General features: G+C 42.8%; 1 protein-coding gene across 1 annotated transcript; it reads left to right on the top strand.

The window, feature by feature from the left end:
• Positions 1-608: 608 nt before the first annotated feature.
• LOC145581945 (OVARIAN TUMOR DOMAIN-containing deubiquitinating enzyme 5-like) lies at positions 609-5,879 on the top strand. Its single transcript, XM_081638985.1, has 3 exons — positions 609-779; positions 1,886-1,997; positions 4,787-5,879. Exons 2-3 carry the CDS (start codon positions 1,894-1,896, stop codon positions 5,658-5,660), a joined length of 978 nt encoding a protein of 325 aa, XP_081495111.1. The 5' UTR covers positions 609-779; positions 1,886-1,893; the 3' UTR covers positions 5,661-5,879.
• The last annotated feature ends 9,930 nt before the right edge of the window (positions 5,880-15,809 follow it).

Below are 15,809 nucleotides of genomic sequence, written 5' to 3'. Positions count from 1 at the left end.
TTAAGGGCGTTTGTTTCACGAAATATCAGTTTAGAATGACTTAAACTCATACCATATATTTGGTCATTTGAAGTATGAATTTTGAACTCATACCTCAAACCCATTAGGTATCAAATAAAAGGAGAGAATAATGAGAGATTTCATTCCAGAATTGAACTAAACACATGGTATTAAATATCAAGTTCCAATGCGATCACCTTAACCTCATTTCTAATTCCAAACCCATACTACACTAGGATCCAAACGTCCAGTATCAAGTTCTAGCCTAATACAACCTTAACCCAATTCCTGATTCCAAACTGATATCACTGTGCTAACCAAACGCCCAAATGAATTGCTTTAAGTGAACCTGATTTCGGCCATGTTTTTTTTGAGGTTCTGGACAGAGCATATTTCAGCAGGCAGAGCAGAGCTTCCACACAGTACAGAGCAGAGCACAACAAACAGGGTAAAGTAGAGCAATGCAGGCAAAGCAAAGAAGATTTCAATAGAGTAGGACAGAGCAGAGGAGAGCAGAGGAGCTCAAAAGAATCGGGCCTTCGTTTAACACCCTTAAAAAATAACCGAGGTAATCGGTTCTAGTTTCCAAATACCGATTACCCGGAACCTAAAATACGAACCTAGAATAATTTCTTCCTTCACCCTTTGGAGCTTTATCACGTTTCCGCTGCGTTGCTGCAGCCCTCCCTCTCTCCCTCCTCCATTGAAGGAAGCGTACTCTGAATCCTCCATTGAAGCGGCTTCTGAGCTTTTTCTCCTCCATTGAAATAACTTCCGAGGTAAAATAATTTTTTTTTTTTCTTAATTATTAATATCGAATATCAATTATACTATCTAGTTTATACCGTTAATTTAGTTGTCAATATAGTCAATTTAGGGTTCTTCTAAGGTGGATTATTGAACTATTGGTTATAATTACTGTAATTATGAAACATTATAACTAGCGAGTTGTTGCTAGAATTTGCTATTCATATTCTTAAGCGAGAAGAATTTAACATTATTTTTTAAGCCTAATTTGATGATATAGTCAAATTTAGTTGCTAATTGGTGCAGGCTCAGGGACAGTTCTGCTATGAAATTACAAATTATATGATATGTTTTCTACTTTTTTTTTTGTGTCATTATTAGTTTGTGGAATTTAGAATAATCTGGCAAATTTATGATGAGTTTTTTAAATTTCACTCATAAGAATCTAGTGGGTATATGGTTAGATTATTGATATAAGAAATTTTTAATTTTTTTGATGTTTTTGAAGGACATTCACTTCTTTTGGAGTATTAGTGATATTAATAGTTAAGTTATCATTTAGTTCAAAAGGGTTCTTAAGGTGATTAAGAAGAGGATGTTACCTGGTTCAGATTAAGAGCAGATTAATCTCAAATAATTTTTTTCTTAATTGTATAAATCTATTTTTGTTAAACTAATACTCGTAGAATTGTAGTTTCGATTATAGAATGATAGGTTGGTCTTTTTTTCAGCACAAATTAATGCTTGGGAATACAAGTTCGATTAAGTTTAAGTGCTAGCGTACTCGCCGAGCTTGGTTCAACTCGGCTCGGGCTCGGCCCTATACCTGTTTATATAACCATCTACTTCTATTGGTTTTATTTTTTAATTAGAAGTTGAAGCAAATTTTTTACATGAATATCACAATGTACTATAGGTATGATGATTGATTATAAAAGGAACTATCATAGATTAACCAAGTTGTATGCATGAACTATACCTCTTTAGCTCCATTTTTGAATGAGCTGATTTAGTAGTGATTTACATCAATCATTACTCATCTAAGTTTTTATCAGTTATTCATACTTGTCTTCCAGTCTTTCTATGTCTTAAGTTTTGGCACATAGACCTTGGGTAAACTAATCATTCTGTTGCACAGGTCAAAAGATGGAGGGTAGCCATGAGATAGAGTTTGCTGAAGCTCAAGAAAACCTTGATAATGTACCTGTGGAGAAACAAGAAACCCGTGATGAAATGCTTTCAAGGCACAGGTAAATTTTTCTGTATTCCATTAACAATTGAAGTATTAGATAGGATGTTACTTTCTTATGTGCTTTATATTTAGTTATTTAAATAGATGCTCTTTTAGTGACAAACCACCATTTATGCAGTAGATCATTTCACTGGGGTTACATACTTCGTATATGATTGAGGCAGAGAGCTTATTGTATGCTTTTTTATTATGTTCTTTAGATGCTCTTTTAGTGACAAGCCTCCATTTTATGCAGTAGATCATTTCACTGGGATTATGTCCTGTGTAACTCAGTTGCCTTGTCCTTATGATCTTATCATAATCCTTATCTCATAAGGGATTTTTTCTACATTATGGAAGTATTTAACCTTCTATATTCTGTTATGTCAATATGTTGTTTTGGTACAGAAAAGTAATTCACTAAATTGTTTTAGTAAACTAGTCCATTATTTTACCTCATACCGTGGATTGATGGACCATATTCCAATCCCCACTATCCTGAATGATTGGATAGTAGAGTCCCTTGGGTGTGAGGATTATTTAATTAATACAGACCAATGTGGAATTTACCTTTGGAAGGAGCTACACCAATCCAAACCTTGCCTGACGAGCGAAGCTTTAAAAACTTTTCAATCTTTCTTTGAATCAAGGTAGTCATGCTTGAGAGCACTGTAACTGAAGTGTCTGGAGCATTTATGTTTTCTCGAGTTATGCTTTTGAAAGCTATCTGATGTACAAAGCCTATTCTTTAAATGCCTACTTTTTTAATTACATTTGCAAGATTTAGATCTGTCCAGTAATGCTTTCCTAGATTGTAAATATTGGGTGAATTAGTACTTTTTTATTTTTTGGGATTGATCATTATGCTGATAGTTTGGTTTACTAGTGTGGGTGACTGGGCCTAAGATACTGTACTCTGTAAATCTTACAATTTGTGGTTTGTGGACTTATGGTGAGCATAGTGTAGAATAATTTATTTAGAGAATTTGTGGCTGGAGTCTTTTGCTCAGGTTTCCTTATCAATACGACTACCATAGCGATTGCTTTGAGCAATATTCTGACTACCACAGGAATTGCTTTGAGCACTATTTTGTGAATAGCGATTCCTGGTCTATTAGAATTGAGCAAGTTTAAGTATAAATCTTCTCTCTTCCAAAGTCATTGGCCCCTTGGGAAAGCTATTTGTTGTTGGATATCCTATGTTATTCTCTAGTTCTATTATGGAAAGTAGAACCATGTTCCCTCGGCAATTCTGGAGTATTATTTTTTTTAGTCTTTTCTACATTTTGCTGCCCCTTTCAGATAATCAAATTTGGTATGTTGGGAGTATGTACCCGTCTATTCTCTTTGAATTCTTTGGCATGGTAGTTATTGGCATTCCTTAATTTGAAGAAGGGATAGTAGCTTCATATTTTGTCATCATTAAAAATAGAAGTGATGGCTTTTGAAAAAATATTCGTCTACAATGAATAAATATCACATATTAGTTCTACTTACTCTATATGTGATCTATCCAAGATATTGCAAGTATGTGAATATGTCATATTGTATATCGTAGTGTTATTCCTATTTATGTCTTTAAATTTATTTTAAAAAAAATCTTTATAAATTAAAAAGGAATCGAATATCTCATAGCACTCTAATTAGGGTTTATTGGGTTTATAAATCACTGAGCTCTTTGAATCAGTAGGGTCACTGATGAATGTTATAAAGTCTTTGGTGGCTATTTTCAAATAGCTTTTTCTAGTCTGTTTTTGGAAACAGCTGTTCATTATCTTTTAATTCTATCGTAAAAATATTTGAATTTTGGTAATTTTCCATTTTGGCACTTTGAGTTATCCCAACATTTTCACTTTAGTGACCTGTTTTTGTATTATTCATATCAGTTTCACTTCGTTAACCATTGAGTACTGCAGATTGTAGAAGTAGTTTCACTTCAGTCACCTCAGATTGTAAATATGATAAATCTATTGGCCTGATGCAAATACTGTTTAAATATCTGTTAAATAGTGACTTGTTATGCAAGATCTTATTTGGAATCTTGTAAGTTGGATCATGAAAGGAGAATAGGGAAATAACAGGTTATTTAAGTGTTAACCTTTTCATTCATTGGCTTATCAAAATTATTATTTTTGAAAGAAAAGTATGGCCTCAAAGACACCAACTATGACTTGGGTGTAAAGAGCTGTACAACTTGAAGGGGATGCAAGTTGTGACATAGACAACACTATATGTGACTCCCTACAACCGCCAGGGTAGTGTGGTGCATAGTTTGTGGTCCAAAGTGCACCTGTTTGAAGTTGTGCTTCTTTATGCACCCATGCTATAGTTGGTGTCGTTGAGGCCAATTTTGCCTTTCTAAAAGAATACCTTAATAACATTTCTAAGTTCATAAATTTTTGTAGAGGGTTAGTGTCACTGATTTATAGTATCTTAGGTTACCATAGTGAAAATATACAAAATATAGTTTAACAAAGTGGAAATTTTCCTATCTCAAGGGACAAATTGAGCATTTCCTTATAATTGTATTTGATACTTCAAAATAATACTATCTCCATCCTTTTTATGATGGTATAATTACTATATATATAAACTGAGTATGAGAGAGTGTGGGTAGTGGGGGCATGTGTAAGAAATTTAGGAAAGGGTACTGTTCTTAATAATAGAAAGCAGGCAAACTTTTTTGAACCTTAATTATTTTTTGTCATTGTGAATAGATTTAGTTTACCTTCTTTTGGGGCATACAAACCTGTGGATCAGAGAATGTTATCTCACTGTCATTTTTCAAATGCCCTCTATAAATTACAGGAAAGAAATTTCCCAGCTACAAAACAAAGAGGTTGAGATGAAAAAGGCTGCAGCTAAAGGTAGCAAAGCGGAACAGAAAGCAAAGAAAAAGCAAGTTGAGGAAGAAGTAGCCAAACTATCTGCAAATCTCAGAGATAAACATGCACAAGAACTTTCTTCACTGGGCTATAATAGCAGCACAATTGGCAATGGAAATGACAAAGGAAACCTTGATACACTTGTCAAAGCAATTGCTGGAGTATCTGTGGCCAGTAATGCTGATAATCACAAGCCTAGTAAAAGTGTTAAGAGACGTGAGAAAAGAGCTCAGCAAGAAGCTGCAAGGGAACAAAGAATAAAAGAGGAACAAAGCAACATCACTAGTGATAGAGTGATTGAAGATGGGTTATTGGAGAAGAAGCTAGACCCACTTGGATTGACCATCAATGATATTAAACCTGATGGCCACTGCCTTTATCGTGCTGTGGAGGATCAGCTAGCTCACTTGTCAGGAGGTTCTTCACCTTACAATTTCCAGCAGCTTCGAGAAATGGTCGCTTCTTATATGCGGGATCATGTCTCTGAATTTCTCCCCTTTTTCATATCAGAGAATGAGGTTGAAGGAGAGTCAGATGATTCTCTGGTGCAGAGATTTGAAAACTACTGTCGCGAGGTGGAAACAACAGCAGCTTGGGGTGGGCAACTGGAGCTTGGTGCCTTGACACATTGCTTGAAGAAACATATAATTATATTTTCAGGGTCCTTCCCTGATGTTGAAATGGGCAAGGAGTACAAGACTGATGGTTCTACTTCATTGAACTCTATCAAGCTATCATACCACAAGCATGCGTTTGGTCTGGGTGAGCATTATAATTCTGTGGTTCCCAGTTTATAACAAAGTCATTTAGCTATTTTTTTTTCCCTTCTCTTTTTGTATGAGAGAAAAAGTAAGCGAATTGTGAGTGCACATTTAACTCCATTGTTGAACTCAAGAGTGATAGTTTTCTGTTGCATTTTTTAATACCATACATACTGATACTGATACACTTCAAGTTTGATCTGTTGGATAGTTGATACCCTTTAAATTTTGATACAATAATCAATTATTGCCATATTTTATATTGTGTTTCTTTGTAAGCAATTCTTTGGTGTGTCCATCTTGCACACATCTAGTATGCAATAATTTTCTTTTATCTTGTTTGAGCACATGAACTTTGGGAAAGATGAAGCTCTCTGCTAAGGTTAGAGAGATGTGGAGCAATATTGGTCTGCTCAGCTTGCAGTGACTAGTGATGGCCAATTTTGATTTCTCAGCTTGTGACGATTATAAAGCACCAAAAACAACTTGTTGCAACATACTCCACACCTGGATTGTGGCTAAACCTTGGTATCCACGGCCTGGCAATGGCCTCCCCATGACACGCCCACGAAGCAGCACATATTAGATGCAGTGACTATTTATAGGGAGCTTTTAATGAGTTTTCTTACATTGAACTTGCGCAACTGCTGTCTCACTAGTGGGTGTAATTTTTCTTTTAGGTGATTTGTGGTGGATATAAATGCTCTTTCCTTGTTAATTTGTGCTCGAATCTCGATTAGTTTAGCCTTAACCTTTCTTACTTTCTGGGTTGACTAGTGAAAAGTTCTGGTCTAATAAACCTCTTAATCTTATTTTCAAAAACCAAACCAACACTTCTTCAATGCGGAAAAGGGTAATATATTACAACTTGGCTAGGCCATTAAAGCGAAAAGTGCAAACAAGAAGGAAAAAGGGAATTAACAACAAACAGACCGAGGCCAGAGGGCTTCCTTAGGATGATAGTAGTAGCCTACTAGTTCAACTTATATCCAAATATAGAATAAAATCACTTGCATTAGCACAAAGGAAAACAAGGGCAATTGAGTGCTCGAAACCCTGAAAACCCTTGTTAGAGTCTGCAGCAACACCTTGGGCAATTGCTGGTACACAAATGGTTGCCAACATAACGATGGGAAGGATTATAAGTAGAAGAACCATACCATATTTGTTTCGCTTCATCATCTTTGCCACAAATATTACTCAACTCTGTCTTATTATTACTTGTGTGTTGTTTTGGGTGGATTTTGTCCCTTGGGAGAGTTACGTCACAAAGTCTGATTCGGCTCGAGCTGCACCTGCAAAAACACGGAGACTCCGGTTGTTGGAGCTCCGCCTCCGACGGTCAAGTTAGTAACTTGAAAAATAATAAAGAGTGCGGAAATTTAGGTGGGTATCTGCTTGGATTCCAAGCTCAGGTGTTCTCTGATGAGAGAGAATAGATGTGTAATAAATGATTGTAGATGTCCCCAAAATGGGGGAATATCTCCCTATTTATAGGGTCGTTGGGAAATGTGCCCCTTCCTAGGTAGCAGACGGTGAGGAAACCGTCTCCTCTCAAGAGGCGGAAGAGGAGACAAGCGACGAGGACGCCGCTAAGAGATTAGGGTCAGAGGCTTCTAGCTCTGGGCAAGATAATTTCGCGGCTGACTACCAGCAGCCGGCCAAGACCTCTGTTAACCCTGACCCGAAGAAGACAAGGATGCTTCTGGGTGATATATCCCTTCTGGAGAGTGGCTTCAAAGCCTTCAAAGAGAAGTACCCCTTTGGAAAGGGGTGGGATATAATTGTCCGCCTGGGGACGCAATTATGGCCTGGGGGGACGACATCGAAAATGCAGACAACTACTTCGTCTGCTTCGAGGCGGTGATAGAAGCCGGCCTCCGGTTCCCCCTCCATACGGGGATAAGGAAAATCCTCAAAGGATATGATCTGGGCGTCTGGCAACTCACTCCCAACTCGTGGATGAATATACTGAGCTATATTGTCGCCTGCGAGCTCCAAGATATAGACCCCAGCTTCTCTGCCTTCGCTCATATGCACTACCTGAGCAAGGCCCCAGGCGGTCATGGGGCATGGTATACTCTTACCACCTTGCCCCAATACCAAATAACTTTGGACAAGGTGTCCAAATGGTCCGGGTGGAAGGAGAAGTTTTACTTGATCTCCTCCCCCACACTGAGACACAACCAGTCCTTGCGCCGGTATAATAAAGAACCGGCTCTCCTAGGCAGAAAATGCGCCCTCCCGGTACTCTCCTCTAGAGCCTGGGAGCAGAAAATGGACCCGGGTTTCTTCGAAACCACAACTGAGCCTTTAGGGGATGGGAATCAAATTATTGTGCCAAAGAACTGGATCCCCCATCCGGACTTCTTTAAGGACGAAGCCTTTTTGTCCGCCTGCGGGTTAAGTACCATGTTTCCCAAGGTTATATCCACTTTATATCCGACAATTTTGCCATCTTTGTTTTTATACTTCAACTTTTATTACTTTGACTAACTTTGCGTTTGCCCCTTGCAGCCGACGCCTTGAGAATGGTGGACCCGGAGAAGACCCCGGCGAAATCTGCTGCGCAACTGCGCAAGGAGCAGCTGCTTGCTAAAAAAGCAGCTGTTGAGGCCAAGAAAGGCGGGGTAAGGCCGCCTGACCTTTCTTTCAATTTCCTCTTTAGGGGTTTTTGCCGGTTGTTAACTTTTTAATCTTTCCTTTGCAGGGCACCGTCAAAAGCATTCCTCGCTCCATCTCCAAGCTTATCAAAAGACCTGGAGACGAGCTGAACAAATCTCTAGCTGCTAAGGCCGCAAAAAAGAACCCTTCTCAATCAACCTCCTCGGCCAAGTCGGATCGTCCTACGACCGGCAGCAAATCACCCTCTGCTCTGAGGGCTTTGAGTGAGAGCTCAGGGCACTTGGAGAAGAAAGCGCCGGGTGCCTCTGAGGCATCGAAGAGTGGCGAGCCACTCAATGCTGCAGGCGGTGCTGCAGCGAATGGGGAGGGGGAAACCCCACTGCCCCAAGCCCAAGGTAAGAACCGTATTGAAATTCCTTGGCCGCTTGACTTCGTGAGAGTCAAGACTATGGTCGACCCTTCCAGAGGATTGGTAAGCAGCCGGCAACGGATGAATGCCAGCTATGCTGCATCTCTCTCACCAAGTACTTCTTATGGTAAAGATGCTTCTTTCGGGCCACCAGACCTCCCGGCATTTGCCAAGAGAATGGTAAGGACTCTCACCCGGTCTGAGAAGAATTCAGTGCCTGATCTGCAGGTGGTGGATTTTGACCGGATAATGGGCCAGCTAGCGGAGGTAAGTTGTTCTCCAACTTAACACTTGTGTTTTTTTTTTATTTAAGTATAAACTTTTCGGCTGATCCTTTCTAGGTTATGCTGAGAGTGGACGGGCTCCGGGGCCCCTTCAGGCGGAAACAAGACGAGGTAAATGACGCCAAACGGAGGGCCACTCAAAACCTCAACTCTGCTGAATATGCTAATTATATGTCTAAATTAAAGATTAAAGCAGTAGAGTTGCAACAGGAGGAGCTGATCCGGAATTTGACGGCTGCCAACGATGCTGCTACCAACCGGGCCAATGACCTTGAGCAACAACTGAAGAATGCTCAATCTGACCTCAAGGCATTGGAGGGGGCTGACCAGGAGAACGCCAAGCTTAGGGCAGATGTCACCCGGTTAGGGATCGAGCTGGTCACACTGAGGAACCAGCAAAGCGATGCCATTGCTAAGGAGCAGCACCGGCTGGTGGAGGAGAATGAGCTGGACAATGAGGCCCGCCTGAAGATAGCTTGAGGGCTCCTCTACCCGGAAATAGACTATGATGTCTACAAACTTCGGTATGATTACGCCACTGCGGTGTATGATGCCCAAGTTCTGGGGGAGGCAGCTCCGCCTCGTTTCAAGGCCTGGGCTGCTGAGCTGGGGTACGAAGTCTCCGATGATGATGAGGAGGAGCTGGCGGAGGGCCAGGGAAACCAAGACAGCCAGCCTCAAGCGGCTGGAGATCAGTCAGGAGCCCTCCCTACTGGCCATGACCAGCCGGAGCAGCAGCAACCTCAGCATCCCTGAGTCAGCCACTCCAACTTCTGTGGCAGTATGCCATTTATTTTCCTTTCCGGCTTGTATGCCGAGTATTGTTGTACCTTTACCGACTATGGAGTCGGGTAACATTAGTTTTTGTTTCTACACCTGATGTGATTCCAGCTAACAATCTTTTTGGCCTTTGTGCCAGTTTTAATTTTATGAAGTATTCTGACTCAGTCGATTTTTTATATTTGCATTTGATTTTTGAATTTTCAGTTTTGCATGTTTACTTGTTGTTTTACCCAGCTTATCGAAAGCATGCAGCAAACGGTAAACCCGGCTGTTCTTGCCCCTGGGCGGCTGTGTGGTTGGTTTTAACTTGAATTGATTGATTAGCTTAGATATGTCTGATGCTTTAAAGAGCATGATATATTTGTAAGCCAATCAATCACAGTAGTGATTGCCCCAACCCAAGTGCACAGCCGTCCAAACAACAGGAGTTCCAACCATCTACCCAGACGGTAAATGACCGTTTGAGAAGGTTGCATAGCCATTACACAACTCTTTTTTCCCCCATGGGAGAGTCTATGCAATTTTGGAATGAAAAGCCTAAGTAAGAACTTCGGTAGGAAACCGGCTGATGTCTTAGGACATCCGGTATTTCGAAAACTTAATCGTTCTATAGGCTGTTCTGGTCAGATGGCTATGAGTTGACCAGTTTGGTCATTCAATCTTTGCCGTCTGCATAGGTACGTAGAGCAAACAGATAGGCTGCTCTCTGCGACGATTGCACCCGGAAGGGTGTCGCCGGACGCCGTTATCCATGCTGGGATAGGCGACTTTATAAAAAAAAGCAACCATCCGGCCACTGGCCTCTAGTCTAGGTTGAGACCGGCTGTATAGCCACTAAGCGTTTTTGTGCCTAGTTTAGTTATCTGGCCATTGGCCGCATGTCACTTGGACGTTAAATTTGCTACTAAGTTTCAAACTTAGTTGGTTTAGCAACTGACCCGTCTGTGCATTGCCCAGACGGAATGGAAATTATAAAAACAATAACACAATTGAAAACAAAAAGAAACTTTTCATTAATGGACTCTTTGTTTTCAAAAAATTTACAACTCTCAGAAGTAGTACTTTTTTAAGTTGTCTACATTCCAAGTTCTAGGCAGGCGTTTGCCGTCTGGGGTTTCCAAGCGGTAGGTGCCATCCCTTACTTCTTCATAAATCCAGTAGGGGCCTTCCCAATTGGGAGTTAGCTTTCCAAGCTCATTGGCTCTACCGGTTGCCTCCATTTTTCGTAACACAAAGTCGCCAACTTTCAAAGGGCGCTTGTGCACTTTCTTGTTGTAGGCTCTCGCCATTATCAGACGGTATATCTCATGACGCAGGGCAGCATTGCCCCTGCGTTCCGGGAGGGAGTCCAGTGCCAGCCGCATGGCCTCCCAATTTGCCTCTTCATCATAAAGCATGACTCTGAGAGTTGGCTCGTAATGTTCAATGGGCAAGACGGCTTCAGCACCGTATACTATGAGAAATGGGGTTTCACCAGTTGCCCCTTTGGCAGTTGTCCGGATGGCCCATAGGACATCAATTAATTCTTATGCCCATAATCCACCGGCTCTTTCAATTTTCTTTTTGATGCCGTCTGAGATGAGTTTGTTGAAGGCTTCAACTTGGCCATTTGCTTGGGGTCGGCCGACTGATGCAAAACAGTTTGAGATCCTTTGATCTCCCAACCAAGTCTTGAGCTGAGGCGTTTCAAATTGAGGGCCATTATCAAACACCATAGACATAGGTACCCAAACTGGGTGATGATGTTCTTCCAAATGAAAGAGATGACATCCTTTGTCTTGATGTTCTTGACCGCCTCCGCCTCCACCCACTTGGTGAAATAATCCACAGCCACCAGAGTATAACGTTTTCCGCCTGGTGAAGGCGTATAAGGACCTAAAATGTCCATGCCCCACTTAGAAAATGGGACTGGGCTGTGGATTGCCGTCAGATCAGTAGCCGGGCGGTGAATAAGCTTGCCAAACTTTTGACATTTGTCACATTTCTTCACCAGCTCTTTGGCATCTGCCTCAAGATTAGGCCAAAAATAATGTCGTCTGGCTCTGACGGCTAGGGACCTGCCGCCTATATGGGAGGCGCAGTATCCCGCATGCAACTCTTCGAGAACTTCCTTCCCCTTTTCTGGGGTAACACACTTCAATAAAGGTTTAAGGAAACCAGCCTTGAAGAGCTCCCCGTTTCTCATCTCGAAGTTTGCTGCTCTTTTCTTCATGACGGCTGCTTTCTACGGTGAATCAGGGAGCGTGCCGTCTATTAAATATGCCCGGATGCCATCCATCCAGGTAGAGCTTCGGTCTAAAATTCCAATGGGTTCTTCATATATACTTCTTTTTTCCAGAACTTCCCAAAAGACTGACCGAGGCGTATCACAACAGGCGGAAGATGCCAATTTGGACAATGCATCCGCCTGGTTGTTGTCTGACCTGGGCACCTGACTAAGACGGAATTCTTCAAGTGCCCCAGCTTCTTCTTTGACTGCATGAAGATATTTGATCATAGCCGGATGAGTTGCTTCATATCTACCCTCATACTGACTAACGACCAACAGTGAATCAGAAAAGGCGTCAATCTTTGTTGCCCTGCTGCCTTACACATGCGGATTCCGGCTAGCAGGTCTTCATACTCTGCCTCATTGTTTGAGGCTTGAAACTTGAACCGTAGTGCATATTCAAATTTGTCTCCTTAAGGGGACTCATAGATAATGCCTGCACCACAGCCGTTCTTCGTAAAGCTCTCGTCTACACACACCTTCCAAACCTGATCAAGATTATCCGGAGAAACCGGACGAGTCATCTCAATAATGAAGTCGGCAAACACCTGACCTTTCACTGCCTTTCTTGGTTCGTAGGAGATTTCAAGACTTTGCATTTCAATAGCCCATTTCAACATTCTGCCGGATGACTCTAAGGTAGACATTGGCCGCTTGAGGGGCTGATCGGTGTAGATTACAACCGGATGTGCCAGAAAATAAGGCTTCAGCTTCTTGAATGCCATATAAAGAGCAAGGCCAAAATTTTCAACCTTGGGGTACCGGAATTCAGCATTTTTTAGCACATGGCTAATGAAATAGACCAGGAGCTGGATGCCGTCTCTCTTAGCAAGGAGAATAGTACTGAGGGCATGGTCTGAGACGGCTAGGTACATGTATAACGTCTCCTTGGGCAAGGGGCTAACAAGCCTTGGCAAAGAGTGCAGATGTTCTTTCAGTTTCTGAAAGGCCGTCTCAGCACCATCCCCCCATTCAAATCTAGTTTTTTTCCTGATTTTTTGGAAGAAGTAAAGGCATTTGTCACCTGACCGGCTGAGGAACCTCCCCAATGCCGCTAGGCAACCAGTTAGTCTATGTACTTCCTTGACAGTGCGGGGTGACTTCATGTCAATCATCGCCTGTATCTTCTCAAGGTTAGCCTCTATCCCCCTTTGATCAATCAGGAATCCGAGAAACTTCCCAAACTCAACACCAAAGACGCATTTCTTGGGATTTAACATAACCTTATGTCGCCTGAGTGTGGTGAAAGTTTCTCGGAGGTCAGCAAGGTGATCCGCCTGCTGCTTGGATTTAACTATCATGTCATCAATGTACGCCTCTACGTTCCTCCTAATTTGATTAATGAAGATTGTATTAATCATCTGTTGGAACGTAGCCAGCGCATTCTTCAAGCCAAACGACATCACAGTATAACAGAATAGCCCCTGATCAGTGACGAAGGCCGTCTTCTCTTGATCTTTTTTCCACAGGGGTATCTAATGGAAGCCGGAATAGGCATCCATGAAACTCATCAGGGCATGACCAGCCGTAGAATTGACTAAGCTGTCGATCTTTAGAAGCGGATAACTGTCCTTCGGACATGCCTTGTTGAGGTCTGTGTAATCAACACACATACGCCAGGTACCATTCGGCTTCTTTACAAGCACAACATTCGCCACCCAGTCGGGAAAATTACATGGCCGAATGAACCCAGCATCCAACAGCTTTTTGACTTCGACAGCTACCGCCTGACTTCTTTCCTCGCCGTGATTTATCTTCTTTTTCCAGATGGGCTTCTTTTTTGGATACACGGTGAGTTTGTGGATAGCGAGATCCGGGCTGACGTCTGGCATCTCTTCCACTTCAAAGGCAAAAAATGTCTTTGAATTCCTTCAGCAGAAGGTGCAAATCTGCACCTAAGGTAGCATAAGCAACCGTCCCAACCTTTACCAGTACGCTCTGGACGGCTGTCATCCAAAGCGAGGCCAATGTTTTCACCAGCCGGTTGGGGGCGGAGCTCATCTGACCGCTCTCCGGTCAGTGATTGCTATTTTTTCTCTTTCTTCACCTCCACCAGATGAGCAGTTTTTCTTTTCTTTCTGGCTGCTGGTGGGGCTGGGTTGGAATCCTTGACATTGTTAAGGTCTATTGGTTCCTGCCCTTGACCGTCTGGGGCCACAGTATCTTTGACGACTGAGAGGTAACACTCTCGGGTCGTCTTCTGATCCCCGTTCAAGGAACCAATAGAGCCATCATCCCTCTCATACTTGATGAGCATGAGGAAAGGGAGGATTACAGCCTTGGCTTCGTGTAGGGTGGGACGGCCTAAGATGATGTTATAGGCGGTCAGTTCCTTAACGACCAAGAATTTGACGACCAGATGTCGTCCTTCTCCTTTCTCTCCCAGGCGGATGGGTAAGTCAATCCTACCGACTGGGTAAACCATCCCATCCCCAAAACCTACCAAGGGGTGGGTTACCGGATGCATGCTGCTGGGCTTGTATTTCAGCTTTTGCAAGCACTGGAGGTTGATGATGTCCGACGAACTGTCGGTGTCTATAAGGATCCGCCCAACCAGCTAATTGGCGACCTTACATTTAATGACGACCGGGTCGTCATGCAGACGGCGGACCCTGCCCCTGTCCTTCTCAGTGATCAGGATGTCTGGGAAGGTGGAACTAGCAGACGCCTGCTCATCATTATCCTTGTCCATCTTTTGAAGATGGCTTTTGGTGCCCCGGATGGTAGGGCCACCACATGAGAACCCGTCTGCTATAATGTAGACCAGCTCCTTATCGGTGTCCGAACTACTAGTAGGTTGGGGAGTCTTGGACGACTGCCCTTTGTTCTTCTTTTTAGTCCCTCCTGGGGACTTAGAAATGTAGGACTTTAACATCCTTTTGTCAGCCAGACGGTCCAACGCCCGTTGGAGGCTGAAGCAGTCGTTGGTGTCGTGGCCAACTTCCTCATGGTATTGGCAGAATTTGTTCTTGTTCCGTGACTGGAGGAACTCTTCATTGGGTTCGGCTTCTCAAGAGACAGCCAGTCCTTTATCTCCATGAGGATGGAGTTGCAATCCTTGTTAAACTCGTACCCGGGGACGTACGGTTTAAATTCTTTCTTTTTCTTCTGGGATGGCTGGTCAGAATCACTAACCGCCCAGACTTCTTTTCTCTTCTTGTTCTCTTCTTTCTTCTTCGCTGGTTGAGCAGACCGGCTTTCTTTTTGTTTGTCAGACTTCTTGGAGTCCGAGTGGCTACCAAGCGTACAGAGGTCGGTTACTTGAATATAGTTTTCCGTCTCCCTCAGGGCCGCCTGCAGCGTAAATGCCCTTTTCTGACGAGATCAAACTTAAAGTTCGACCCGTCTCTCAGACCCTTAAAGAAGTCTGTGAAGGCTACCTCGTCAGACAGTCCCTGGATCTGGATTCTGACCAGGTTGAACCTCCTGACATAAGAGCGTAGCCCTTCTCTCTCACCCTGCTTAATGGTGCTCAATTCAAGACTTGTTTTCTTAGTAGGGATGTTCATGGAGAAGTTGGTGGCAAACAAGAAACCTAGCTTCTTGAAGCAATCAATAGAGCCGGCTGGCAAGTTGCCAAACCACTGTTGGGCAATGCCCTTCAATGTAGCCGGGAAACATCGACACCAAGGGGCATCGTCCCAACCTTGTAAACACATGAGGTTGGTGTATGCCATTAGGTGGTCTTCTGGGTTGGAGGTACCATCATAGGTACCCACCAACACATTCTTAACCTTGGCCGGCTGGGCCGCCTCGGTTATATTCTTGGTGAACACAGAAGGTTGTTCACCAACTTTAAGCAGACGGAGCTGCCA

The sequence above is a fragment of the Chenopodium album genome, chromosome 15 (assembly GCF_948465745.1).
Source record: "Chenopodium album chromosome 15, dcCheAlbu1.1, whole genome shotgun sequence".
Lineage (NCBI taxonomy): Eukaryota > Viridiplantae > Streptophyta > Magnoliopsida > Caryophyllales > Amaranthaceae > Chenopodium > Chenopodium album.
This window is presented reverse-complemented; position numbering and strand designations above follow the sequence as displayed.

What these genes read in the sequence shown, in the direction of transcription:
- LOC145581945 (XM_081638985.1), top strand. Translation starts at nt 1,894, where the DNA reads ATGGAGGGTAGCCATGAGATAGAGTTTGCTGAAGCTCAAGAAAACCTT. An exon ending in GAAATGCTTTCAAGGCACAG is followed by an intron (nt 1,998 to 4,786) that starts GTAAATTTTTCT and finishes TATAAATTACAG; the next exon opens with GAAAGAAATTTCCCAGCTAC.